This window comes from Nelumbo lutea, chromosome 1, assembly GCF_056320005.1.
Source record: "Nelumbo lutea isolate HS-2025 chromosome 1, American lotus-T2T, whole genome shotgun sequence".
Classification (NCBI taxonomy): domain Eukaryota; kingdom Viridiplantae; phylum Streptophyta; class Magnoliopsida; order Proteales; family Nelumbonaceae; genus Nelumbo; species Nelumbo lutea.
The window spans coordinates 2,615,586-2,642,394 of record NC_142684.1 but is presented as its reverse complement, the minus strand read 5'-3'; the positions used below and the strand labels follow the sequence as shown (position 1 = coordinate 2,642,394).

Here is a 26,809-nt window from a genome sequence, read left to right as displayed (position 1 = left end):
CTTCCACGATGCTCTTGAATAGACCAAGGTTCAGTCTGTCATCGACTACGTCAAGTCCTCGAGGTTCAACAACGTAATGTCAAAGGCCTATTGCAAGGGGTTCAAGATTGGCCGATGGTGGATAAGGCATACCTACCCCGATCTGGATATAAGTGCTTTCACTTCTTTCAACATCACAGATGACATGGCATGCCAGGCCGTGGATGACCCAGACTCAGAAGATGACGGCAGCAACGGGGAGGCTGACGCCATCGATCTGACTGATTCTTCTGAGGAAACCCCTGAAGAAACCTCGAGTAAGGCTGATGAGCCTCCCAAGTAGTCAGACGCTCCTTGTATTCTGGGCCTGTGAGCTCGATTTCCCTCTCTTTTGTATTGAATGTATTTATGCAGTGTAATGGAGCCTATATAATGAAGAACATTTTTCGCCAAGTACTTGTGTAATTTTCTTTTACTTACCAAAGCGGTTGTCTTACTCTGAACTGTTAGGCTACTAGGCTGATTACCCGGAGTGTGGGTTCCTCAACCATCGTGGTCCCGAACTGTATTCCGACCCTTAGTAGGGGTAGCCTTGTGTACACCAAGGTGAGTGACATAGTAGGGTACATGCCCGACCAGTCTGCACCCGGGTTAAGTTGGCATTTGGTTGTCTCTTACGGGTTTAACTTGTTGCATGCTAGGATGGGCTATCCGTCACAGGGTTCCTGGCCGAAGTGCCTGTGCCTTAGGTTTTGCAAGCATTTAGCCTATGCCGATGAGAACTAGATATTGTATGCTGCCAAGGTCTTTTCATTATCTCGGCGTTCTAGCCCTTAGGCTGGAGGAGTGGATCGTGACCCACTCTCGAAGTCTGCCTATGCCATAGAGGTAGCTGGATCTTGTTGTGCCGAGGTCATGTCAGCTCGGCGGTCTTTGCCCTTAGGCTTTGGGGGTGACTTATAGTCTATTTTTGAGGTTTGCTCGTGCCTCAAAGGCGACCGGGTCTTATTGTGTCGAGGTCATGTTAGCTTGGCATTTTTTCCCTTGGGCTTTGGGAGCGGCTCATGGCCTACTCGGTTGCTACAGATAGTATTGCTTAAGTTGACAATATTCCATGCTAGAGGTACTTGTTTCCCTTCGAGGGTCTCGAGCTCATACATTCCTTCCCCGAGCACTGGCTTCACTCGGTAGGGACCTTCCCAGTTGGACCCGAGCTTGCCAGTGTCGGGCTCGGGTACCATAACTTTACGACGGACCAGGTCACCGACGTGGAGGTTCTACCTCTTGACCCAGGTGTTATAGTACCGAGCTACTCTCTATTGGTAGGCTGCGGTCCTGATGTACGCGAGGTCCCTTACTTCATCGAGTAGATCAAGGTTGGTGCGCAGCTCATATTCGTTCATTTGATCACTGTATGCTTCTAGTCGTAGCATAGGCACTTCGATCTCTGCAGGGATTATTGCTTCGGTGCCGTTGGTGAGATTGAAGGGTGTTTCTCCCATAGCAGTCTTCTCCATGGTCTGGTATGCCCATAGAACACTGGGTAGTTCATCTGCCCACAATCCTTTAGCTCGGTCCAACCGTGCCTTTAATCCGCATAGGATGGCTCTGTTCGTTGCTTCTACCTGACCGTTTGCCTGAGGGTGTGCGACTGAAGTAAAGTTCTGTCGGATTCCCATGTCTTGGCACCAGTCTTGGAATTTGATGTCTTTGAACTGTTTGCCGTTGTTGGAAATCAATACTCGAGGTAATCCAAAGTGGCGTACGATGTTTTTCCAAAAGAAGTTTTGGACATTTCGGGCTGTTATCGTTACGAGGGGTTCGGCTTTTACCCACTTGGTAAAATAGTCCACTACTAACACTAACAAGGGGTTCGACTTTCCTTCCACCCGTTGCTGGCGGGAATGGCCCGAGTAGATCGATGCCCCACTGTGCAAAGGGCCACAGACTGGTGAGATACTTGAGGTCAGCAGCGGGTTGGTGGTGAATGTTGGCATGTCTTTGGCATTTGTCACATTTTCTAACGAGTTCAATGGCATCTGCTTTCATTGTTGGCCAATAATACCCTTGTCAAAGTGCTTTCTGGGCAAGAGCTCGGCCCCCCAAGTGCCCGCCACACAACCCCTCATGAGTGTTGCTGAGTACGAGTTCGGCTTCGATAGGCCGCAAACAACGCAGATAGGGGAGCGTGTAGGATCTCCTGTACAATCGCTTGTCTATCATGACGTATTTGGCCATCTGGCACTGCACCCTTTTGGCTACATTGCGATTTGCAGGGAGGGTCCCGTGTAGCAAGAAGCTCGTGAGCGGGTCAATCCAGCTCGGCTCTGCTTGAACGACGGGAGCGACCTCCTCTGCCCCCCTGAGAATGCTAGGCCGAGACATGTCCTCTATGTACACGGTTCTCATGGTGATATCGCTAGTGCTGGCTAACTTGGACAAGGCGTCAGCCTCAACGTTCTCCGACCTAGGGATCTGTCTGATGAAGTGTGACTGGAAGTCGAGTAGGGCCTCTCTAACTTTGGTCAAGTAGGCAATCATGGTTGGCTCGCAAGCTTCATACTAGCCGATGACCTGGTTAACCAAGAGCTGGGAGTCACTGCAGATAATAGTGTGCTTTGCTTTTACTTTCTCTGGCTATGGCTAGTCTAGCTATCAATGCCTCGTACTCTGCTTTATTGTTAGACGCCGCGAACTCGAAGCGTAGCACGTATTCCAATTTCCTATCGCTCGGGCTGTGCAGAACTATTCTTGCACCTCTGCCTTGTTGGTTTGAGGAGACATCTACGTGAAGGATCCATGACTCCTCATCCCAACTCACAGTTGGCCGAGCTAGGAGAGGTGCCACATTGGCTGCTACCTCACGGGGTTCGGGCTCGATCGACTCGGGAGTTTCAGGCTCACACGAGCTAGGAGCTTCGTGCTCACACGAGCTGGGAGCCTTATGCTCAACCGGCCTAGGAACTTCGGAGCTGAATGTGCATTCGGCTATGAAATTTGCTAAGGCTTGGGCCTTAATGGCAGTTCGCGGCTTGTACTAGAGGTCGTACTTGCTGAGCTCAATGGCCCCCTTCGTCAACCGACCAGAGACCTCGGGCTTAAGCAATACTTGCCTCAAAGGTTTGTTGGTGAGGACGATAATAGTATGAGCTTGGAAGTACGGGCGGAGCTTCCGAGCTGCGATTATCAGTGCGTATGCTAGCTTTTCCATCTCCGGGTATCTCGCTTCTACTGCCTGCAATGCTTTACTAACATAATAGATGGGTCATTGGACCTGATCTACTTCTTTTATTAGTACCGAACTGACCACTTCATCGCTCGCCGAGAGGTACAGTTCTAAAACATCGCCCTCATCGAGCCGAGTTAAGGTTGACACACTAGTGAGGTATTTCTTGAGCTCGTCGAACGTGAGCTGGCAGTCTTGGGTCCATCGAACCCTCTGTTCTTAATCGCCTTAAAGAATGGTAGACAGTGGTCTGCCGGTTTAGACATGAAGTGGCTCAGGACGGCTATGCGGCATTTCAACCTCTGAACCTCCAACTTCTGGGGTGGTCTCATATCTAAAATGACCTTAATTTTATCCGGGTTGGCTTCGATGTCGCGCCGGTTAACGATGTATCCTAGGAACTTGCCCGAGGTCACACCAAACACACACTTGTTTGGGTTCAGTCTCATATTAAACTTATGCAGAATTTCAAAAACAGAATGCAAATCTTGTATTAATTCATGTGAGAATTGAGTTTTGACGATCATTTCGTCTACATAGCATTCTACTCTTTTGCTGGTTAACGACGCAAACAACTTATTTACAAGCCTTTGAATGGTTGCCTCTGCGTTTTTCAACCCGAAGGGCATAACTTTGTAACAGTATAGGCCGAATTCTGTGATGAAGTTAGTCTTTTCTTCGTCCGCCGGGTCCATATTGATTTGGTTATAGCCCGAATAGGCATCTAAGAAACTCAGCAACTCGTGCCCCAAGGTCGCATCCACCAAGCGGTCAATTCTGGGGAGCGGAAAGCAGTCTTTTGGGCAAGCTCAGTTTAGGTCGGTGTAGTCGACGCACATGCGCCACTTGCCATTAGCCTTCTTTACCAGAATGGGGTTGGCTACCCAGCTCGGCTAATGAACTTCTCTTATGAAGTCAACTGTGAAGAGTTTCTCAACCTCCTCGTCAACCGCTTTCCACCGCTTCGGGGCTAGGTTGTGTTTCTTCTGTCTAACGGGCCTAACTACAAGATCAGTATTCAGTTTGTGAGTTATGAGTTCGGGGTCTATACCGGGCATCTCTACCATAGAGCATGCAAAAATATCTAAATTTTGAAGTAAGAAGCTTACCTGTTCGGATCGTAAAGGTTCCTGGACGGAAGCGCCGATTTGAAGCGTCTGAGCTGGGTCTGCCGCTGAGGTAGGGACTGTGATAGTTTCTTCTATGGGTGTGGCTCATTCTTCGCCTTGCTTTGTAGGTCGCTCCAGTTCGAGGTCATCGGCTACCTTGGTCTTTCCCTTCAGGGTGGCGACATAGCACTTGCGGGACTCGAGCTGGTCGCCCTGCGCTACCTCCACACCAAAATCTGTAGGGAACTTCATAGGCAGATGGTAGGTGGAGACCACCGCTCGCAGGACATGGGTGATCAGTCGACCTATTATGGCATTGTAGGGGGAGGGGGTCACGACCACTAGGAATTCATGTTTGAATCTAACCACACAAGGCCATGTGCCGACTTTCACAGGTACTATTACTTTCCCAAGGGGCCGAACTTCTTCTTCGCTGAAGCCCACCAAAGGAGTGTCTGTAGGCTTCAGGTCACCTCCCTACAACTGAAGCTGGTCAAATGCAACTTTGAAGAGGATGTCGACTGAGCTGCCTGAGTCGACGAGTTCACGCTTGACCTCGATGTCGTTGATTCTTAGCTTTATCACGAGCACGTCATCATGGGGGTAGTGGACTCCTCGCGCATCATCTTCTGTGAAGAAAATCGGCTCTTCTGTTCTCGGCCGCTTTGGGGGGTTCTGCTCCTCCCGGGTGACCTCACGAACCAACGTCCGAGCTGCCGTTGAAATGCAAACCGCAACGATCGAATCTCCCACTATCATGTGGATGGTTCCTCGAACTGGCCTCTCCTCCCAAGGTTGCCTCTGCGGTTGTTCGGCCAGCCTGCTGTTGGACTCGGGAGCATCCTTACCGTGCTTCCCTTGCCAACCTGTTTTATTACTATTGTTATTATTGTTTTGTACAAAGTTTCTCAAATATCCACGACGGATGAGCTCCTCTATCTCGTCGTGGAGGTTTTTACAACTCTTGGTACTGTGACCATGATCTTTGTGGAAACTGCAATACCGGTTCTTATTTCTTTCATTGGGATTCCCCCTCAGACGGGGTGACCACTTCACGTACGGGGCGTCCTTGATCGCCATCAGGATTTCGGCCCACTTCGCGTTCATCAGGGTGTAGTCAGCTTAGTCAGCTACGGGAGCTCGGAATAATTGACCCGGCTTTGCCCCCTGAACTGTATCCTTTTTCTTTCGGCTGTCCCCTTGATTGGAAATCTCTCCTTCCCTCTTTCTTTTTTCGGGCATGCCCTCGCCCTTTTGGTTGATCTCCTCTTCGGTGGCTATGAATCTGTCCGCAAGTTTCAGAAACTCGGTTATGGTCGCTGGTTGGTTGACGACCATGTGCCATTTGAACTCTTTGTGTATCACGCCTTTCTTGGCTACTGCAAGGCGTATGGCGGGGTCCGGGCGTGGTATCTACATACAAGCATCGTTGAACCGCTTGATATAGCCTCGGATGGACTCTCCCTCTCTTTGCATTATGCTGAGGAGGCTTTCTTCAGTTCGCGGGCACTATTTGCTGGTGATGAAGTGGGACGTGAAGGCTTGTGCGAACTGTGCCCAACTTCTTATCGACTCAGGTGCCAAGTTCCGGTACCACGTGCGGGCTGCTCCCCTAAAAGTAGTGGAGAAGGCCACGCACGTGCACGACTCACTGGCTCTCGCTAGGTGCATCTACAATTGAAAAGCGTCCACATGATCGTTTGGGTCGAACGACCCGTCATATTTGTCAAGAGGGGGGAGCTTGAAGTCTTTAGGCATTGGGACTAGCAGGAGCTCGGGAGATAGGGGAGATTGGACTGAAAGGAGGGGTGCCTTGGCTTCGCCCGAGCTCACTTCTTCTTTGCCCCCGAGCTCGAGTAGGTTGTGGGTGGCAGATCGGCGAGCTCGGCGACAACGGCTTTGCTTCTTGGCGGGCTCGACGTTGGTACTGCTCACCTCCATACTGTCAAGAATGGTGTGTGCCGGAAGTAGCTCAGGCCGCCGGTGCTGGCTGCGGACAAAGGGATCCTACTTGGAGCCTGTGGCTAGGATCTCGAACCGGTTCTCTAGGAACGGGGTAGCGGGCTTCGAGGGCTGAGGATACGTGGACCTAGCGAGTTGGGGTCCTCCCGACCTGACTGCCCGCGGTGAGGCCGGAGTGGCTGTTCTTCCACGCCTGCTGCGGGAGGAGGCTTGGCTCCTAGGAGGGTTCTGGGGGGCTTCTCCTTGGTGAGACAGGTGCTCCTCCTGGCAGCGAGAGCCCGGGCTCTTCGAGCTTGGCAGGGGACTGACTCGCCGAGGTATTAGTCCTCGGCGAGTTGACTGTCTTTGACTTGGCGCTTCCTCCGTGCTGAGTTGGGATCGTGCTGCTAGGATGGACTGTTCACCAAGCTAGGTCATGCGCACGTGTCCTGGGTTCATGGGGTTGAGTCAAATCGTCCTCAATCAGGAGTGAGCACAAGGACCTCTAAGTGTAAAGCATGTTGGTGAAGGCACTTTTCCATCTTCATTCAATTGATAAAGTAGGTCATAACAAAAGCTAAGAACAGTGTGTGATGCTCTAATGGTTGAACGTGTTGTACAATTCAGTCAGTCACAGATTAAATAGGGATGATAGCGGGAAAGGTTCGAAGAGGGTTTTGTAAATTCTAGACCCTATCTGCCTCCCTAAACCTCCCAATCCGTACCAGCCCAAAACCCATAACGGGTTGGATTTTAAGAATCCAGACTCTCTACACACATGAAAATTCAAAACCCTCCCCACATTCAAGGGTAGTGTGGTTGGGTTTAAAACCGGCATCTAATTTCTTATTATTTCTTGTTATGTATGAGTAATAAATAAGTAAAATAGCACAAAAAGAAAACAACAAAAATTTCAATTATTTAATTAAAACATATAAAAAATACAAACTATCAATCGTATCCTTCACATAAAACTCAAAATAATATTAAATTCATTACCTAATACCTTTCCAATAATATACGGGTTGGGAAGGGTCGGATTACCCTAATTCTATACCCTATTTGTAAATGTATGAGCTATAGAATCCCAAAACCCATCCCTACTCCAAAACATGTCCTTCAAATTAAAAAAATAAAAAACCCAAGCCATTGGATGAATAAGAATGGATAACCACGGGGTAGGATAGAAATTGCGATCCCTAATACTGAGTAAAAGTGGCACCCCAAGCAACAGATGTAATTCATTTCTAACTATATATGATGGGATTTTGTATTCAATACAGACCAACCAGAAGATAAAATGACTCTGGATTCTCCATGTACATTCATTGCCTAGTTCACATCAGCCATTATGAGCCACGTGCCTTGAATGGGAGTTATCCCAACTTATGGTAAGGGCTTTTGACCCAACATGCCTCATGAATTAGAGGTAGAGAGACAAACACGTAGGCAATTTTAGGCCCCCAACCTTTTATGATCATGGGTCATCGAAGAATTTCCTTAGACGATTAAAACCACCAAAGTTTTTCCTTCTTGCTGTTATTTTCGATAAGAATCTTTTCACTAGGGATCATCAGTAAAATGATTTGAATTACTGGTAACCAGAAAAAAAATATTATTTGCTTTTCTTTCTTTTTATTGGTTGAATATCTCAATAATTGAATTAGTCGTTTAGACCCACACAGGCCATACCAGTTCTGCTGGGTCAAATCCCAGTTCATGAATGTATGTATAAAGGCCTTATGTCTATGTTTTTATTTTTTATTTTTTACATAAATAAGATAATGACCATTTTAATTATAAAAATTCATTATTAAAGAGAATAATTTTATTCCATTTAAATATTGATAAATTTTCTTCTAATGTGAAAAAATTACTTATCCATTTAAAAAATGAGTACCACTTACTAAAATCTCATTAACCAATTTCTCTCATCTGAAAATCCAAAAAACGAACAGACTCATAATTCAATATATAAATCATTCCATCTTTGAATGTATAGAGCATATGATTCTGTATTGGCCTAATAAAAATGAATACTAAGAACCTTGCATCCAAACCTTCAAGAAGGCAGCTTATATCAGTGAAATCTTTAACTCGTAAGCTAGATATATGATATTATCTTCTCTATGGGTCCATTACTACTTTTTCAGATTACAAAATTGTTGTGGACATGGTTTTTAAAACTGGACCGTACTGAAAAAATCAGGAATCTTTTAGGTGACCAGTTCTTGTTTACCCCAGAATCATTGTTTCACAAAAAATCATTGATTTGGTCAAAAAACTGCTGACCTGAGTGGTCGAACCGTTCGAACCATCTAACAATTTTAACTGTTTTTTATTGTTTTTAATTTATTTGTTTGTATCAGAATGGGCCATCCATTCAGTTCAAACCGGTCGAACCGAGAAAGGGACCCCTGACTGATTCATTGTCCGATTCGATTTAAAAAACCTTGGTTGTGAATGGAACATTCTCTCTCGGAATATCATACATGGCACTTTTCATTAGCTCATGTTAAGGACATTGCAATTATGACAGGTAAAATGATGTTGTGGGTTAGGCAAGTCATGAAAAGGTATCCAAGTACTCATGAATACCAAGAACATCTTTCTGGTTGGCTATTGATAACTTGCCTGAGAATTATTCCATACGATTAAGATCATTATTATCATAACCATTAAACACTTGTCCAAACTTTCCTCGCCTCTAAACCAACTCTCTCCCATCTTTTGTTAGGCATGTTTCGTTTGCGGGAATTGGGATTTGAAATCAGAATCAGAATGGGTCATTTCGATTCTAACTATTTGGGTAAAATCAGAACCCTATTTCAATTTGTCGTGGAATGGCATTTCCCATTTCAACTGATTTGAATTCATATTCCGGTTCCGATTATGAGAATAAATCAAACAGATTATGAGAATTCCCTAATTCACGTTTCTGTCTAAACCAAATAGATTATAAGAATAGACCATTTCAATTCCGATTCCACGTCTGAGGGATTTTAGTTCTGATTCTGACAATAAATCAAACAGGCCCTTAATTGTCTAGTCTTTTTCAGTTCGCCCATTGATTCAATTAAAAGAAAGAGTTACGAACATATAGAGTAAATTTTTCATTGATGGTTAAGTACTAATCCAGTCATTTAAGGAGATTCACCATACTGGCCTATCATATTTCCTATCATATCCAAGTCAATGGTGCAACATGGATGAACTTGGGTTGAGGATTTGATAAGATTTGAATGGGCCTGTTGCTGAGTAAATTCTTCAATTTAGGTAACTAACTTGCAGTCTAAGCTGTCAACCAAGTAGGGGACCCTCTTGATTAGCACGCATTCGATCCTCCATTCCACCCATGTTACTGTGTTTTTCATAAGCTAAACTATGCCATGTCATGTTCGGCTACGCGCTTACTCCTTTTTTTTTTTTTCTTTTTTTGTTGAGTAAAAATGACAAATTTTGAAAAAAAATAAAAAAATATATTAACTAAAAGCACTTAATAAAATAGAAAATAGATTGAAAAAAAAATCCAAAAAATTTATTTCATTTGAATTTAATGTATACAATTGATGATGTATGAAGTAATAAAAATAAATTGAATAAAAGAAAACAAAACAATGGAATTAGAATAAATAGTATAATAAAATTGAAAATGAAAATTTATAATGAGATTAAAAAACATAAAAATAACTTTCAAATAAAACTGAAAAACATAATTTACAATACTTTTAAAAAATATTGTATAATTATTGAATATTCAAAAAAATATTGACTTCAATATTTATTTAAGTTCCACCTCCATCTCTTTGATTTGCATAATCTGATAAACTATCAATTGAAGTGTCATGTTTTCTTTCATCTTGCAATTTATCATCTACAGTCAATCCTTCAAACATACACACATATTCAAACTTTCATTATTCATATAGCTTCTCTTATTGTCTAAAACCCTAATAAATTCACATAAAACAAGACTTCAATGATATTGTGGACATCGGAGAGATTAGTCGATTATATGCCATGGTGGCAAGCACTAGAAAATTTTTTCCATGTTCTTTCCACTAGGCTAAAACATTAAAATTATGTAATTCCTCATATGTGAGGGAATTTGTTATATTAGCTTGTAAATAAAAACGAAGTTCAATAAATGAATTTGCTGATGAATTGGCAATTGATTGTTGTCTTGTATTTATTAATGACCAAACTTTGTCTATTCCACTACCAGTACTAATGCTTTTAGTAGTGAAGGTTGTATAAGTTCTTCAATTTCATAATGTTTATGATTCATATATATCACAATTTTTAACTTCATATATTATTGTCTCAATGCCAATTCCTATATATTCATAATAAGATTCAAGTAAAACATCTACACCATTTTTTAATCTTAGGATCTAGTATTGTAGCTATGCAATATAACAAAGAATTATTTTCCCATTATTTTTTAAATTTAATTTCCATTGCTTAAATAATAGTTTTGAATTTTAAATCATTTCTATATTTTACAAAGCATTCACTAACTATATACAATTGATTAAATAAAACATAAGATGTTAGGTAATAAACACCAAAAAATAAATTAGTTGCATCACAAAAATGTTGTAAAAAATATTTTATGCAAGTTGCAACTTCCCAATTATCATTAGTTATAAAATCATTGGGTATTTTCTCATTATAAAAATTAGTAAGAATTTCTTTAATACAACTATAAAATACAGTATATGTAGAATTCCACCTATGTTGAACATCTAATACAATTCTTTTATATTTTATCCATATTGATGATGCAAATATTTAAATTCTTGTTTTCTTGTTTCAAAAGTTACAATATATATATATATATATATATATATATATATATATATATAATTCCTAATTTTAAAATTATAAGGTGAAATAATTTTTAAATCTTCTTGCACACATAAATTTAAAATGTAACATGCACATCTTATAATATGAAATAATTTTTAATTTAAAAATGGCTTTAATTCAGATTTGAAAATATTTATACCTAAATAGTTATTACTAGCACTATCAAAACTAATAGAAAGAACTTTCTTTTCAATATAATAACTATTTAAAATACTTGCTTCAATTATAGGACCACTACAATTATTGAGCCAATATGTAGTAGCAATATAAGTCTTGTAAAACTTAAAATTTCTTTTTGTAAAAGTCATGATTCTTCAATAAAATGCCCTATGGCACAAATATAAATAATATTATATTTAGAAGTCTAAATATTATGGTGATGTTTGCCATCGATATCGTTGCTCCAAAAAACAGTAACACATCAGTGCCACGTTGGAAAAATTAGTGCTCCAGAAAACGATAACATGTTTGAAATCGTTTTTCCATAAAAAACGATGCTCCAAGTCACACCTTGGAAATTGAGAAGGCGTGGTTTGTAGCAATGCTGAATTTGACGTTTTGTCAATTTGGAGCTTGTTGCTACCAATGAGGACAAGATGTGACAATGACGTGGACTTCCTATAATGGGTACCAATGATGAAAACAGATATGGAGCACTGGTCCCAAACAGAAGGTGTTGTTGTTACCCCAGGAAACATCCTATTTGGCCGCAACATTTCCAAAAAAAAAAAACACCATTTTCTCATAAAACAATGCTTCCAACCCACGCGTATACATCATCGATGCCAAACATATACTATATATAAGTGCAGTTTTAGAATTAAGATTTGACAAAGTAGAAATTAAGTTTTGTTTATATGAATAAAAAAATTATAGCAATTGCTCAAATAGTATTTCTAAATTTTTTTTAAAATTAGAGATTTATAGATTATTGTAAATCCTAGGGTGTTCAACTAATAAAAAAGGTTGTTCAATATGGATAATATATTTTGCTAGTTTTGCCTCATTTTTTCTTGTGAACATTGACAATTACCAAAAAGCCCATAACCAATTTATGTTTTTATTTTCATTATTATTTCTCAAATGACTAGTCATATGTCTAGGCAAATGTATAGTGCCACCTTTTCTACTATAACTAAAGTCACATCTACATTCTATGCATGCTACTCTTTTTCCTTCACTCAACATTTCCTATTTTAAACATGTTCAGACTTCAATGATCTTTCTCTTACCACCCCTTACACTTGCAATAGGAGTGGCTTCATTAGCAATATTACCACTAACACCAACGTTGGTGCTATCCTACTATGATTGGACATCATCCAAGTTGTGGGAAAAGATAATTTGAGAAGAGTCAATCATTTAAAAAATTTAAAATATTAGTGTCCTAAAAAATGAAAATTGATTACCACTTACCCACTTTGTCGATTAGATATCTCAACTTGATTTCAACTGATGAAGATTTAACCCTTCCAAATTGTTAACTTAAAACACTTGAGAAGGAATTTCCTTGTTGAAATTTGAATAAAATTGAGAATTAAGGACTAAAGAATAAGAGAAACTTAGGCTATGTTTGGTTTAAAGGAAAATGTAGGGAAAGGTAGGGAGACCTTTACAAATCTTGTATTGGTTTCTCTGTCTTCCGTTGCTTTCCCTACCTTTTTCCTTCAAACCAAATATAGCCTAAAAGAGTATGGGAATGTATGAGAGAGTATGTGAGAGTACGCGAATATATAAGAGTATAAGATTAGGAATGGCAAGGGGGTGGGGTGGGGATGGAGAGCCTCTTCCCATCCCCGTCCCCGCTAATGGGGACAAGGTTATCCCCATCCTCGTCCCCATGGGGATCCCCATTCCCCATGATTTTTTATAATGTTAACCATTTTGTTTTTATTTTATTTAAAAAATAAAAATAAAATAATTAAAATTTACGATCCTATTAGAAAAGATTCAAACATATTCAACTATATTTTAAAAAATATTAATATATAGATGTATGTGTACATATATACATATACAACGTATGCATATATATGTATATATGTACACATACATCTATATATTAATATTTTTTAAAATATAGTTGAATATGTTTGAATCTTTTCTAATAGGATTGTAAATTTTAATTATTTTATTTTTATTTTTTAAAATAAAATAAAAATAAAATGGTTAGCATTATAAAAAATCATGGGGAATGGGGATCCCCATGGTTAGAACACTCCCATATATATTAGTGGGGATCCCATAGGGCGGGGAACGGGGTCCCCGCGGGGCAGGGAGTGCTCTTCCCATCCCCGTTAATAGGGATAAAATTTTTCCCATCCCCGCCCCATTCGGAGCGGATCCCCACGGGAATCGGGGAAATGGAGAAAATTGCCATCCCTATATAAGAGTATGAGAGTTATCATAATGAGAATGAGGGAGGGTAAGGGTATTTATAGAAGTGAAAGTTCTTTAATTGACCAAAATATCCTAAAAAACTAGTTGTTTTATAATTGTAGGGAGGGGTATTTTAGTTTTTTACAAAGATATTTATCACTTTACCAAGATACTCCAAAGGCCCAAACTAATTGTTATATAGCTGTTAGGGGCATTTAAGTCACTTTTCCTCCCCAAAACTAAAATACGCAAATACCCTCAAAACTAGTTATTTATACTTACTTGGAGTAATTTGTTGTCCTACACATGTCTCACCAACTCTTGCTTTCGGTGCTCACACGGTCTCTTTCCTTTATTTCCGTGGTTTTGGTCTAATTTTGGTTGGACTATTCTTGCTAATTGTAACTTGGTGGGCTGTATTTTGAGCATTTGTTAATAAGCTTTGCCTTAAAGTTTTAAAAAATGGGATAATTAAGGCTGTATTTGGTTAATTTGTACATGTTTCCTAATCTTTCCCTTCATTCCTACCTTTTCTTCCAAACCAAGCACAGCCAAATGAATGTGTGTGTAGAGTCATTTTAGACCTCAAAGCAACTTTATATTGAAGATTCCTTGATTATTCAGCAAACTCGCTACCATATACATATGAAAGAATATTAACTAATTAAACCAATGAGGGAGTTCTCCCAAATGAACACATCCTATTTTTGCTATGTGACACATTACCGATCGATCCAAGACATCCAGTAGGTAGGGAAAACTCTAGATCAGCGACCTATTAAACCCTATTGTCCAAATCAGCCCATATTCATCTTGGCTCAGTGTTCTCAGATTGACCATTGAAAAGGGTTTATTTTGAACATGTAGCAAGTATTTTGGGCTTAATTTGAGTAGGACTTCTTTGTAACCTGCCAATAAAACATGAATACATCAGCGATGGAAATAATTAAAAAATGGTCATTTATTAGAACACTCCCTATAGTTTTATGAATTTATTTAAACTTACCATCTAGTTTTCATTTTACTAAAACACCCCCTATAGTTTGCAAGTTGCAACTTATTTACTTAGTTGATTTTTTATTCAGAAGTGCTTATTTTGCCATTTGCCATATGAAAATAACAACATGATCACCTAAACTGAATGGAAAATGTTCAAGGGCAGGGTCCTATGATCTTTTATTCCAAACTTACCTCCAACACTTTTTCGTACAAAAAGATAAAATTGATCAAATAGAGCCAAATAGAATGGTTGCTTGTATCCTATTATGTTGCATTTGGTTTCAGTACAAATAAATTTGCAGTACTGATGTAAAACTATGGTAGTGTAAATGATTTGGGTGCAAAATTTGATTTATTTTTATTTCAAATTTCACCTTTTTTTGTTTGATTGCAATACAAATGAAGTAAGATAAGAGGTGGGACAGAATGAAGTAAAACGCAAAACAAAATTAAATCAGAATTTACATTCCCATACATTTATACTAATACAAATAAAATTGCATTATAATCAAATACAGCCTTAGGAACAAAACTGGAAATTTATTTTATTTTTATTTTATTTTGATTAAATTTATTCAAATGATTAAAACAAAACGATAGAAACACAAAGTATAGGGTAGGTTTTAGTAAATACTTGAGACAACAAGGAGTGTTTTATAAATGAATGACCAAAATGCTTTAGTCAAATTTGAACCCGGATCTCACAAACAAACGCATGTTCTCATGTGTTTAGGTCAGGTGACACAAAACTGTGATGTGCCTTCTGCGTAGCTTTGTTTTGTTACAAGCAGATCCCATCTCTCAATTTGATTGATTTGTAGAGGCCGACACATGTGGGGACCCTTTTGTGGGGTCAAACTAACTAGTCTACGTGGAAGATTGATTGGTGGTTCAGGACTTCTTGGCTGTACGTACACGAGAAGAGTAGAAAGAAACTGCCATATATACGATCTTGATACGATCTTATAAAGTAAATGAATGGATGCCCTAAAGGCAAAAGCATGATTGCACAGAGTTGATAGTGTTTAAAGCAAAGCGCCCGTGCCCCTATAGCATGATTTTATACTATTGGAGTATTAATTCACCATCGTCAAGTACCAGAGAGAGTCAATATCTAAAGAAACAAACTTCTCTGCAGCAGCTGCAGGACTATATACCACTTTTCAGTCACTCTCCATGGTCAAGTACTGCACTCCCACGTTTAGTAATAACCTCTCAAAAGTTAGCCTCTCCATCATCCCCTGCGCTGCTCCTCAAAAACTGCTTTCCATTGCAGCAGACACAGAGAACCCAAATTAAAGGCAAAGAAGGGAAAAAAAGATGATAAGTTTCAGCGATCTATACTGTGTCTTATCTTCTGTTGTTCCTCTCTATGTCACCATGTTCTTGGCTTATGCTTCAGTAAAATGGTGGAACGTCTTCACGCCCGACCAGTGTGCTGGGATCAACAAGTTTGTCGCTATCTTTGCTGTCCCACTTCTCTCGTTCGAGTTCATTTCTCGGATAAATCCATACAAGATGAATCTCTTGTTCATCGCTGCTGATAGTGTATCCAAAGTTGTAATTCTGATAGTGTTGTTTTCTTGGGCTAAGTTGTCTAAGAGAGGGAGTCTGGACTGGGTCATCACCCTCTTCTCGCTCTCCACCCTCCCGAACACTCTTGTCATGGGCATTCCACTTCTGAAATCCATGTATGGAAGTGACAAGGAAAATCTGATGGTCCAGGTGGTGGTTTTACAGTGTATAATTTGGTATACTTTGATGTTGTTTTTGTTTGAATATAGAGAAGCAAGGATTCTAATACTGCAGAAATTTGATGGTGGTGATAACACTGAGAAGCATGGAGAAGATGTAAGTTCAGCTCAGAAGGTCCGAAGCAGTAGCAGTGGTAGTGCTGGTCTTGATCAAGATGAGGTTGTTCATGTGATTGTAACTAGACCAAGTTCTGGATCTCCACAATCTGATACACAGAGTACTCTCCAGAACTTGAACAAAGTGGCACCTGATTCCAGGCGATTCAACCGAATGTTTGCAACAGCAGCGGCAGCTGCAGAAGACGGTAAAGAGCTACACTTGTTCATTTGGAGATGCGGATGCTGCAGTTCTGAAGGCAAGAGACGTGGAGATAGAGATGTCATTATATATATATGCAATAGGTTATCAGTTTTATTGGCCGGGTTCTTTTATTGATTTTAACTGATTCTGATGAAATGTTTGTTTGAATATATGATGATCACAGGTGTCCCTGAGCAGTCTGTTGAAGTTTCTACTAGAGAAGAAGCAAATGACAACAAAGGGAAGAGCACCAGAGAGGCTGATGAAAAGTCACAAGTTCTGCAGGATCCTGATGACCATTCCTCCAACATGTCCTCAGTAATGTTTAAGCTGATCTTGAAAATGGTGTGGTTTAAGCTCATCAAGAACCCAAATTCTTATGCAAGCTTACTGGGCCTAAGCTGGGCTCTAGCTTCTTGCAGGTAGGTACTCTGAATTTTGATCAGGATTTATTCTTTATTTTAATTTCTGAGTTACATATTGACCTACTTCTCTCTTAATTATGATATATATATATATATATATATATATATATATATATATATACCGCTTTTTGCATTAATGCAGGTGGAGTTTTAAGAAACCCCAAATCATAGAAAACTCTGTCACAATCCTGTCAAATGCAGGCCTTGGAATGGCAATGTTTAGCCTTGGTAAGAGACAAAATTAATCTCAGCCTGCCGATTTATTTAAATATCTGAATGACACCCCCAGTTTAATTTCTTATCCTTCAGGTCTGTTCATGGCGCTTCAACCAAGAATTATCGCCTGTGGAAATAGATTGGCAGCATATGGGATGCTCGTGAGATTTGTGGTTGGACCTGCTGTAATGGCAGTTGCTTCTATAGCTGTTGGTCTTAGGGGAACGGTACTGAGAGTTTCCATTGTTCAAGTGAGCCCCAAAAGCTTCAAAATCCCTGTCCTATATATAATATAATTGTTTGATTACCATGTTTGTCTTACATTGGATCCTTGATCTTACTGTTCAGGCTGCCTTGCCACAAGGAATAGTCCCTTTTGTGTTTGCAAGGGAATATAATTTACATCCAGATGTATTAAGCACAGCGTAAGTTCTTCTTCCTTTCTGGTTCATAAGATTAAATTCTTTAATTACTTCCAGGAAACACATATTCATAATATTGTTTGAGTATAGAAATGAGCTGAATTAATTTACAAGAGACTTATTAAAATTTTCTTGATTTTGCAGGGTTATCTTTGGGATGATAATCTCACTGCCCATTACAGTACTATATTACGTCTTCCTTGGTCTCTGATACAATGCTCAAATGCTGAAAAGTCAGTTTTGACAAAATCCTGGGTTCAACTGATCTCAACAAGTAGGCACATGATAATTTCAAACATCAAGATTACAATCAATTGAGATCCTGAAATACCAAGCAAAGATTCGTATACCCATCAATTGGGATCCTGAAATACAATCAATTTCCTGGGTTTCAGTCAATATATATATATATATATAGAAAGATATCTTGAATTCTAGCCTGGTTTTTTTGGCTCCATTGATACTGAGAGCAAGGTCTCTATCTCTAGAGGTATTTGTTTCAGAAAGAGAAGACCAGTAAATACATGAGCTATTGGTTATATATGAATTCCCCTGGTGTAAATAAGGAAATTAAAGCAAGGTAGTGTTAATTTAGTTAAATAAATGAAATTTATTTGATCTGATAGCTTGAGAATTGAATTCATTGAATGGTTTGTTGGGTCAGATTTTTCAATCTTAAAGAAAAGCAAAAGGAAAACATACAAACGTGTTTAAAGCTGCTGTTGTTGGATGTATGTGTGCCTTATTTATTAACCCAGTCTGGATAGAAGACATGTAGGGTCCTATCTTTTGGGGAAACTACCTTGTGGTTTCTTTCATCTAGGGTTTTGGTCGACCCAATTGAAGCATTTTATCGATTAGAGGCACTTAGCTTCAATTATAATAGCCAACAGTCACATGTAATGTATGTGGGGTCAAGCTAAATATTGAAGATGATGTAGGGGTACCTATCACCTAGTGGGTACTAATGAAAATGAAATTACACTGCAAATAGACATAGCCTAAGGATTCACCACTTGGAATCAATTTTTGCCATAGTAAATATTTTGGAAGCTCGATCTGCAATGTGCAATATAATTTGGGTCCCATAAATATTCCCCATGTTCCTCTCCTAAGGCTATTTCTTCTGCGGCCATGGTTGCAACAAAATTCTACCACCACCCAATGGAACATTTTCCAATCACCTGGGGTATTCAAAACAAAGCAAAAAGGGATCGCTTCTATGTCTTATTAAACATTGAAATTTTTTTTTGTGACCTTGGGAACTCCTCTCTTTGTTCTACGTTCATAGGATATATTTTTGCCCAAAAGTATTTCTCTTACAAAGCCAATTTGGATTTATTCTCACAGAGTGTACCTCACACCAACCTCACAATGCATCGCAGCGTTGGGAACATCTTCCCATGAATGATAACCTCACAATGTCACAGCTGTAATGTGCTGTGACACTTGGTATGAAGTGCACTCTGTGAGGAGCAAATCCGATCTCTTTTTTTATGCTGCAACCTTGGCCACGGTAGATGTTTGACCAATAAAAACCATCTTGTTTTTGATGTGGCCAAATAATGTAGTCCAATCAGAACTCGCCATGTGGCCCTTAATGGTGGGGCATTCTGGGAAATTCATCAATGACCTATGTTTGACCAATAAACATCCTGCTCTTGATCTATCTCTCTTTTATTGCAAATCTTATCAGCAATAAATTGGTGTCATTTGTGGGAATGAATAAACAAACAAATATCAACCATGTTTCTCAGGACCCACAACAACCATAACCACATGAGTGAACTTACTCTTGGGAGCAGTTTAATGTGTTCCAACAAATAAGTCGAGGACCTCACCACCTTAATTCATGGTGGTGCACCTCCCCTAAATGGCAATAAGGAAGAACAACGTCAAGGAACTAATTAACCCACCAGCTCAACACTCTGACTACCTAAGCAATTAAGTTGAATCGCTACCACACTAACTTGATCATCATCCGCAGGCCTTCGGATCTCATATCCATTGCCTCAACAATTAGCCTCAATGCCCCAGTGTCTAGGACCCTCCAAAAGACCAAGCGCCACGAAACCCTTGTCTAGCCACATCTGGAATGACAACCAGCTTAGTTAGGAATGAGCACATCCAGTCTCCAAAATCAAGTATTCAAGAGGCGATTAAGGACATGAAAGCCAAGCTCCCTATAATCAAGAAAGGGCAAAAAATGGAAATTTCTTGATTTATCATAATCAAGAAAGGGCATGAACACCATAGTTGTTGTACCACTTTTGAGGACTCTTCTAGTAGATAAATTTCCAACCGTTCACTTGATTTTAGATATAATTTGATCTAGTTCAAATCCCAAAATCGATTGAGGAGAAAATATTATTTTCTCATATGCGATTTTGGTTTTCTCCTATCTGATTCTTTGATTCTTGAACCCTAGTTTTGGAAAATTTTTGAACAACAAAATCTGACCTTGTTCTTGCCACAACTTTCAAAGAAAAACATTGTCTATCGCTTGGGTGTACCCATGAGAATACTAACAGACAATGGTCTATTAATCACAATGTATATCCCATTCTAGCAATCACATGTGGTAAATTTGAATTATTAACTACTAAAAGACCACCCCAAGACAACTCAACATAGGAATCAATAACAAATAATAACAACAAAGTCATTTCCTTGGAAAATTGTTTCATTTCATTATAAAAATTCTAGAGAACACTCTTCAACACCTACCTTCTCTTTCATCCCTAACATCTCTTTGTTCAATCTCTCTTCCACTCTCATTGTTGATACTCTCTTCAATAGCTACTTTCTCTTCCTCATTTCTTCCAATACTATAAACTATAACCTCTTTTTGGAGTTGTTCCATCTCCATTCTGAGTTCATCTTCATTCTTCCACTCTCATTGTTTATACTACATATCGTATGTTAGCCACTCCATTACAAATTTTACCCATTAAGTTTAGGGACTATTATCGCATTCACAAAATACAATATTGATACGTGGGGCTTCTCATCACATGACCATAACATTCAACAATAAAAGCATATTGCAAGACAACCCCCAAATTAGCCTAAGTATCGCAAATCAGGCAACCTTATAACAAATTATAAAAGAAACTTCTCTAGAAAAGGAAACTTCCTAAGAAAAATCTATAAATAGGGGTCTCTAGAAAAGGGAATCCCCATGCATGCACTACATCCCCAGACTGAGAGTTTCCTTCTTGCTTCAGAATTTCCTCTTCCTATCCTAGAAACCCTTCTAAAATTTGGATTTGAGATTGGCAGTAAGCGTCTTCCTACAACTTCATCCCCACGTTGCTTGTCGTCTTTTAGCCAGACCTCTGTAGTGCCTACCTCCTCCCTCCCATACTAAGTAATTTCAATGAGTTTTTATCATCAAAAAACAGATTTGTGGCCACTACCAACAACCTCAACAGGAACAACAACTAAGATCATTCCAGTAAGGTAGTTTTATACGTACCAAGAAACAAGTTCTATATCATCATATTCAATTCCAATGACTAGTTCTTGATCTATGTTACTGCTGGGTTCCCTCCTTAATGGGGTGGGACTCACACACTTAAGTAATCACAAGGAAGTCAAAAAGATTAAAAAGTGGGGATAACCAAGAAAAGAGATTGGTTTAAAGGGGTTTGTAACTCACACACTTAAGTCATCGATGCACAAAGTCACCTTCGTCTTCTTGGAAGTCTGAAAGGGGTTTTGTAACTCTTTTTAATAAAAGTTAATGTTGGCATAGCGGTCAATTTAAATCCATCTACCTAATGATATTTTCAATTAAATACTACCCATCCAAGTTCAATTAAAGTATTATTTTTGGGGGTTATGCTTGGTTTATCCAATCACAATATAAGTTCCACCTTTAATGAGAGTGACAATTTTCTATTCTCTAGATAATTTTGTATTTTTGTATATCTTAATGCTAATTTTATTGGTTTGTTGTTATTTTTATACTATTATTGGGTAAAATTATAAAAAAAAAGTATCCTCTTATAATAATTTTATAAACCATCTTTGTGTTTTGACCCTAACAAAAGCCTCCCCTATAGTTTTGAGAAAAAAGAGCAAATACCTCATTTCCCTTGGCTTTTTGGCAACAAAGGCATTGAAATTATCAAAATACTATTATCCTTGTTAGTGCATTATCATACATAATTACAATTTCAACTTTACCCTCCACTAGTTTATTTTACTAGACAACTTTCAAAGAATAATTCTCTTTACTCTTCTTGGACAAAGGTAAAAAGGCTGACGTGAAGTAAAATTCATGCATTACATCAAAATTTTTTTATTTGGAATGCTGACAAAAGGAAGGTATTTGCACCTTTTCTTCAATACGATAGTGAAGGTTTTTGTTGAGGTCAAAAAAGTGGGGAGTTTCATAATTTTTTTAGAAAACCCAATGAGTTTTCTTTTATAATTTCCCTTATTTTTAATTGAATTTAAATTGATTTTAAAATAACCAAACTATATTTAAAATTAATTCTTTAAATTAGTAAAAATAAAATTTATTTAAGTATATTAAGTTTTCATTAAATTTAAATTCCTTAGGAAATTTAATTAACTATATAAATTTTTATTTTATAGTAGAACTTAAGTTGGTTCTAAATTGAATTTAATTATAAAACTAATAATTGTTTGATAATTCCATCTTAGTTTTTAATTTATCTTATTCCTTTTATTAATTAAATTATTTTTATTATATTAATACAAATATTTTTATCAATAAAAATAATTATTAATTATTTTTGTTTTATTTAAGTAACTTACTATAATATTTTTATTATGGTTAATTATTTTTTTTTCAAATGGAATATAAATGGATTATAATTTTAAATGAAAGTAGATAATTTAGTGCAATTATATATATCATGGAATATCTCAATTTCAATATAATTAATCTTTAATAATAATTATAGTTCCATGCGGATATATCTAATATATATAAAAATATAGTTAAATTGAAATGGATATATAAATAAGTTAATGTATTTTATGCAATTTATTAGAGTAACTGAGATGAGAGAGAAGTAGTGGCATGAGTTATTGAAGGAGAGAATTAATGGCATAATTAATGAATAGAGATTATTAAAAGAGTTAATGGGAGAGAGAGAAAAAATAAGTTCCTTTTGAGTAGAAATTGTTGTTTATTGCAACACTCTTGTAGGTTTAGGATATTCTTCATAGTCTTACTCAGGTCCTTCTGTGTCAAAGATATAGGTACTTGATATTTTTCCAAATCCAGATTCAGTTTTTCAATGATGTGGACCGACGAATCCAGAAAAATGAGGAACCATTAGAAACATCTGCATACGCAGAAGTGGAACTTGAAGAAAGATACCCATTTATTCTGGAACCTGGACGATAAATCTAGCCACTTGGATACTAAATCTTCACGCTCAAGTATAAATGCCTCCTTTGATGATTCCAAAATAAACATTGCAGTATTCACCAATGTACTGCTCAATTTGTGCAATAACACAATGAAAATTGCGAAAAGCGTTGTGTTGCTCAAAACACCCAAGCAATTCAAAAATACCAGTTGAAGATGAAAGATTTAATTCATTAAGCACGTTTCCATTGAGCTGGGCAAGTAACCTAACAATTGAAATTTTACCAGATGATGATGGACCAACCAAAATGCACAACCATTGATTTGATTCTATACACAGTGTAAAGCAGCTTCCAAGCTATTACAAATTCCAGGCAATATGAACATGTGAAATTATAGATGGTTTCACTCCAAACAATATGAACATTTTGTACTCGTGGATAAGGATTTATAGATGGGTTCACTCCAAATAAACCTACAGATATGAACATGTGAAATTAGGTTACCAATTATGTCCAACACATGTATTAAACCGAACCCTTAAAGCATATGGTAGTAATAAAAAACAGAGTGGGGAGGTTATTTTGCCTTTGTCGAGAAGTATTGAAAGTAGAGTCATAGAAAAGGGGGAGAGCAGACAAGGACATGAGGTGGACAGGGTTGAAGGGGCAAAGGAAACAAGGGATGTGGAAGAGCTGTTGGGGAGCATAGGAGGAAAAGGGGATAGAGGTTCAGTAGAGGAGAATGGAGGGGAGAAAGAATTAGGGATTGAAAGAGGGGGGAAGCGAGGGTGAAGGAGGCAAGATTAGAGGTGAGGTAAGAACATATAAAAGGAAAAATATAGAACAGTTCCCTTGCAGTCTGTTTGGTTCACGCAACATGGATGAGAAAATAGGAATATTTTTCGAATACTTCTATTTTCTCATGTTCGTTTCGAGAGATGTGATGCAATGAGATGGGATTAGTATTCTCAAAATAAGGGATGCAGGGTCTTACCAAATAGGTTGACCCCAGTGAGACACAAAAGTTGCATGACGAGTGAGAAAATTTTGTCGAGGGTGGATTGTTCTCATCTCCCACCTCTACAACGACCCAAACTCCAACCACTTTATATTTCATCTCCAACGAGGTTTACAGCCTCTGGTAAATACTCACTTCCCCTTTCAGGTTTTTATGCTATTTGGTGTTCTGTTCTACGAAAAATACCCTTCTCTTCCTCCATCAACTTTGATCTTAGATCTCATATGACAAGGAGATAGGATATTGTCTTTGTCTTCTCTAGCGAAGGTAGCCTTTTCTTCGTCTTCTCAGACAGCAAGGAGACAAGATTCCGTTTCGCACATCATCAATGTTTTATTTTTGCATTTTTTTTATCAAGAACGTTTTTCATTCCATGTATTTTAGGTGCTTAGTAGACAAGGAGCACAGGTTCGTCTCTGGAAATTAGAGTTCTCATCCTCATCTTCTACAAAGGTCTGTTTTCATCCTCATCATCTTCCCATATCTTCTCCATTTGCTACCCCTTTGTAATTGGGTTGATCCTAATCCGATCTACTTTCTGGTCGAATCATATTATCTGATGTGAAGATCTGAACAGAGGTGAACCAAATTCAATCAAATGGGATCGAATCAGATCATGATCCGATCCATTTGCAGCCCTAGTTATGCTATTGCACCACGCAGCCCCATGGCTTACATCACCCTCTTGTCTTGGAAAATTTTCCCTTGAAAAACAGTAAAAAGTTTAAAACCTAATATAGTTTGGTCCACATGAAGTTATAACAAATAGTTGGGTGTAGGTTCTTGAAAATTGGTGACCCTTGTCAAATCTTACAACAATGGAATGTGAACGGTTTTAAGGAGAAAATTGGGTTTTAAAAAGTTACAACAATCACGTGTCAATGGAATGTGACAGTATTGATACAATTAGTCAATTGTTAGAATGTAAAAGGCATTTTAAAAGATTTGGCAAACAGTCGGGTGTATAGCATATAAGTGCATTTCCTAAAACTTAGTTATAATTTAAGCCCATTTGGTGGAACCGAAGCCTGTGTTCTCTAGACACGGTGATGGTTAAATATCAGCTCTTTTAAAAATGAAAATTGAGTAATTAATAGTGGTAAATATCTTAGTTGGTAATGTTTGGATAAGTTCTTTTCAGACTCCAACCTGATACAAAACCAAAATCCTTGTCGGGTCATGGGTCAAATCTTTTGAGAATTATATTCATGTGTCAAGGGCGAATCTAAGACATGTGACTTTCGCCTAGGAGTTGATCTAGGCTAAAGTGTGGGCTTGTTTGTTTCCTCTTAACTCTTACTTCTTAAGAGGATCCTCAGTCATCTCTTGTTACTTGTTAGTTTGTTGTGCGATCCCATTTCCATGTTTGTAAACAAATTGACTATTGAGTGCAAATTCTCGTTTATTTTAGTTTTGAGTTTCAGCATGGGTTAGTTTGTTTCACTATGGATCAAAAAAATAAAAGATGAAGCAAAGTAAAGAAAGACAGAAGCAGACCAGATTACACTCAAATGAAACTATAATGAGAACAAATGGAGTGCCAAGAAATGCAATATCAGCGTCCACCAATATTTTAACAAACAATTTGCTGGAGTTCATCAGTCTCACACTCAAATCGATAATTGATACGTCTTTAACTCGCCAAACCAAATGCATAATCTTTATAGTTAGTACTTTTGTTCATTCACAGACGTCAACTGAGAATAAGCATGACCACTCAATGAATTTATACTAATTCTGCCCTCTGTTTCAACTTTCAAACACACAAACACACCAATGAAATGCAAATGGGAAATAACTATAGAAGAAGCTATGAAGACATGTCATCCTAGCAGCAACTTACCCGAGAAAATATAAGGGAAGAATAATGGAAGGCTTCTCATTGTATATACACAAAAAAATCTTATGTTGTTATGTACAAGGTGAAGGGGATAGGATATCCATCACATGGACGCCCAAATCTTGCAGAATGGACTAGGCAAATTTTAAAAATTTCTTCCATCTTTGCAGGGAATCGAATTTCCTATTTTAGAAAAATATATTTTTCAATGATCAATCTTGAACCATTAACCAAACCGGATCTGAACCAAAAGGAGTAAGAGAGAGGATGTACTTGATACAGAGAAACAGTATCTCCCAATGGAGGTGTTCACGCCCAAGGAATGATCCAAAATCTGCTCCCACTGAAGATGGTGTAGTGTAGGATGGAGTAGAATCAGTAATATTCTTCCAAAAGAACTTGACCCTTCACAAGAATCAACAGGATGGCTTGTGAATACAACTCCAATCAATCTTTTCCCCAAAAGACTGGTATCAAGATCAAATCTTGATTACTCCTGTAGGGAGTAGGAGGTCGAACTACTGGAGGTGGTGGCTGTAGGAAGGAGGCGACAAGAGAGTATTCGCAGGGTGCAAAATTCTCTCTTCTTGTGATTTCAACTCTAAAGACAGGAGTTTTTTTGGGTTTCTTATGTCTAAAGGCTGCCGCCCCCTCTTCCTTTTATAACCTCAAAGGGATCAGCTCCTAATAGGATTAGGAACTGGTGATCCAAATCATATTTGGATTAGAAGTCCCTTTAAGTGATAAGGGATAACCCTCATCTTATCTACAGATCAAATCAACCATCTCCTAATCTAATATATTTGCTAAGCATATAAACAAATCATTCTGGGGCCATGGTTTAGTTGAATTGCTGGCAAAACAGGGTGTGACGATTTCTATGTTTTGGGGAATGCAACAAGGGGGATTTGTATTTAACAATGAATCTGAATTTGAAGGTTAGTTGAGGCTGACCATCCTTTCAATCTTTGTTTAC

General features: G+C 38.4%; 1 protein-coding gene across 2 annotated transcripts; it reads left to right on the top strand.

The window, feature by feature from the left end:
* The first annotated feature begins 15,500 nt into the window (after positions 1-15,500).
* LOC148873204 (putative auxin efflux carrier component 1b) lies at positions 15,501-18,248 on the top strand. 2 transcript variants are annotated; one of them, XM_088966079.1, is made up of 6 exons: positions 15,501-16,564; positions 16,745-16,982; positions 17,128-17,213; positions 17,295-17,452; positions 17,550-17,626; positions 17,768-18,248. In XM_088966079.1, exons 1-6 carry the CDS (start codon positions 15,826-15,828, stop codon positions 17,832-17,834), a joined length of 1,365 nt encoding a protein of 454 aa, XP_088822205.1. In that variant the 5' UTR covers positions 15,501-15,825; the 3' UTR covers positions 17,835-18,248. The 2 variants fall into 2 exon arrangements, with proteins under 2 accessions (XP_088822205.1, XP_088822204.1); XM_088966078.1 differs by having other exon boundaries at positions 15,526-16,615.
* Positions 18,249-26,809: the final 8,561 nt, after the last annotated feature.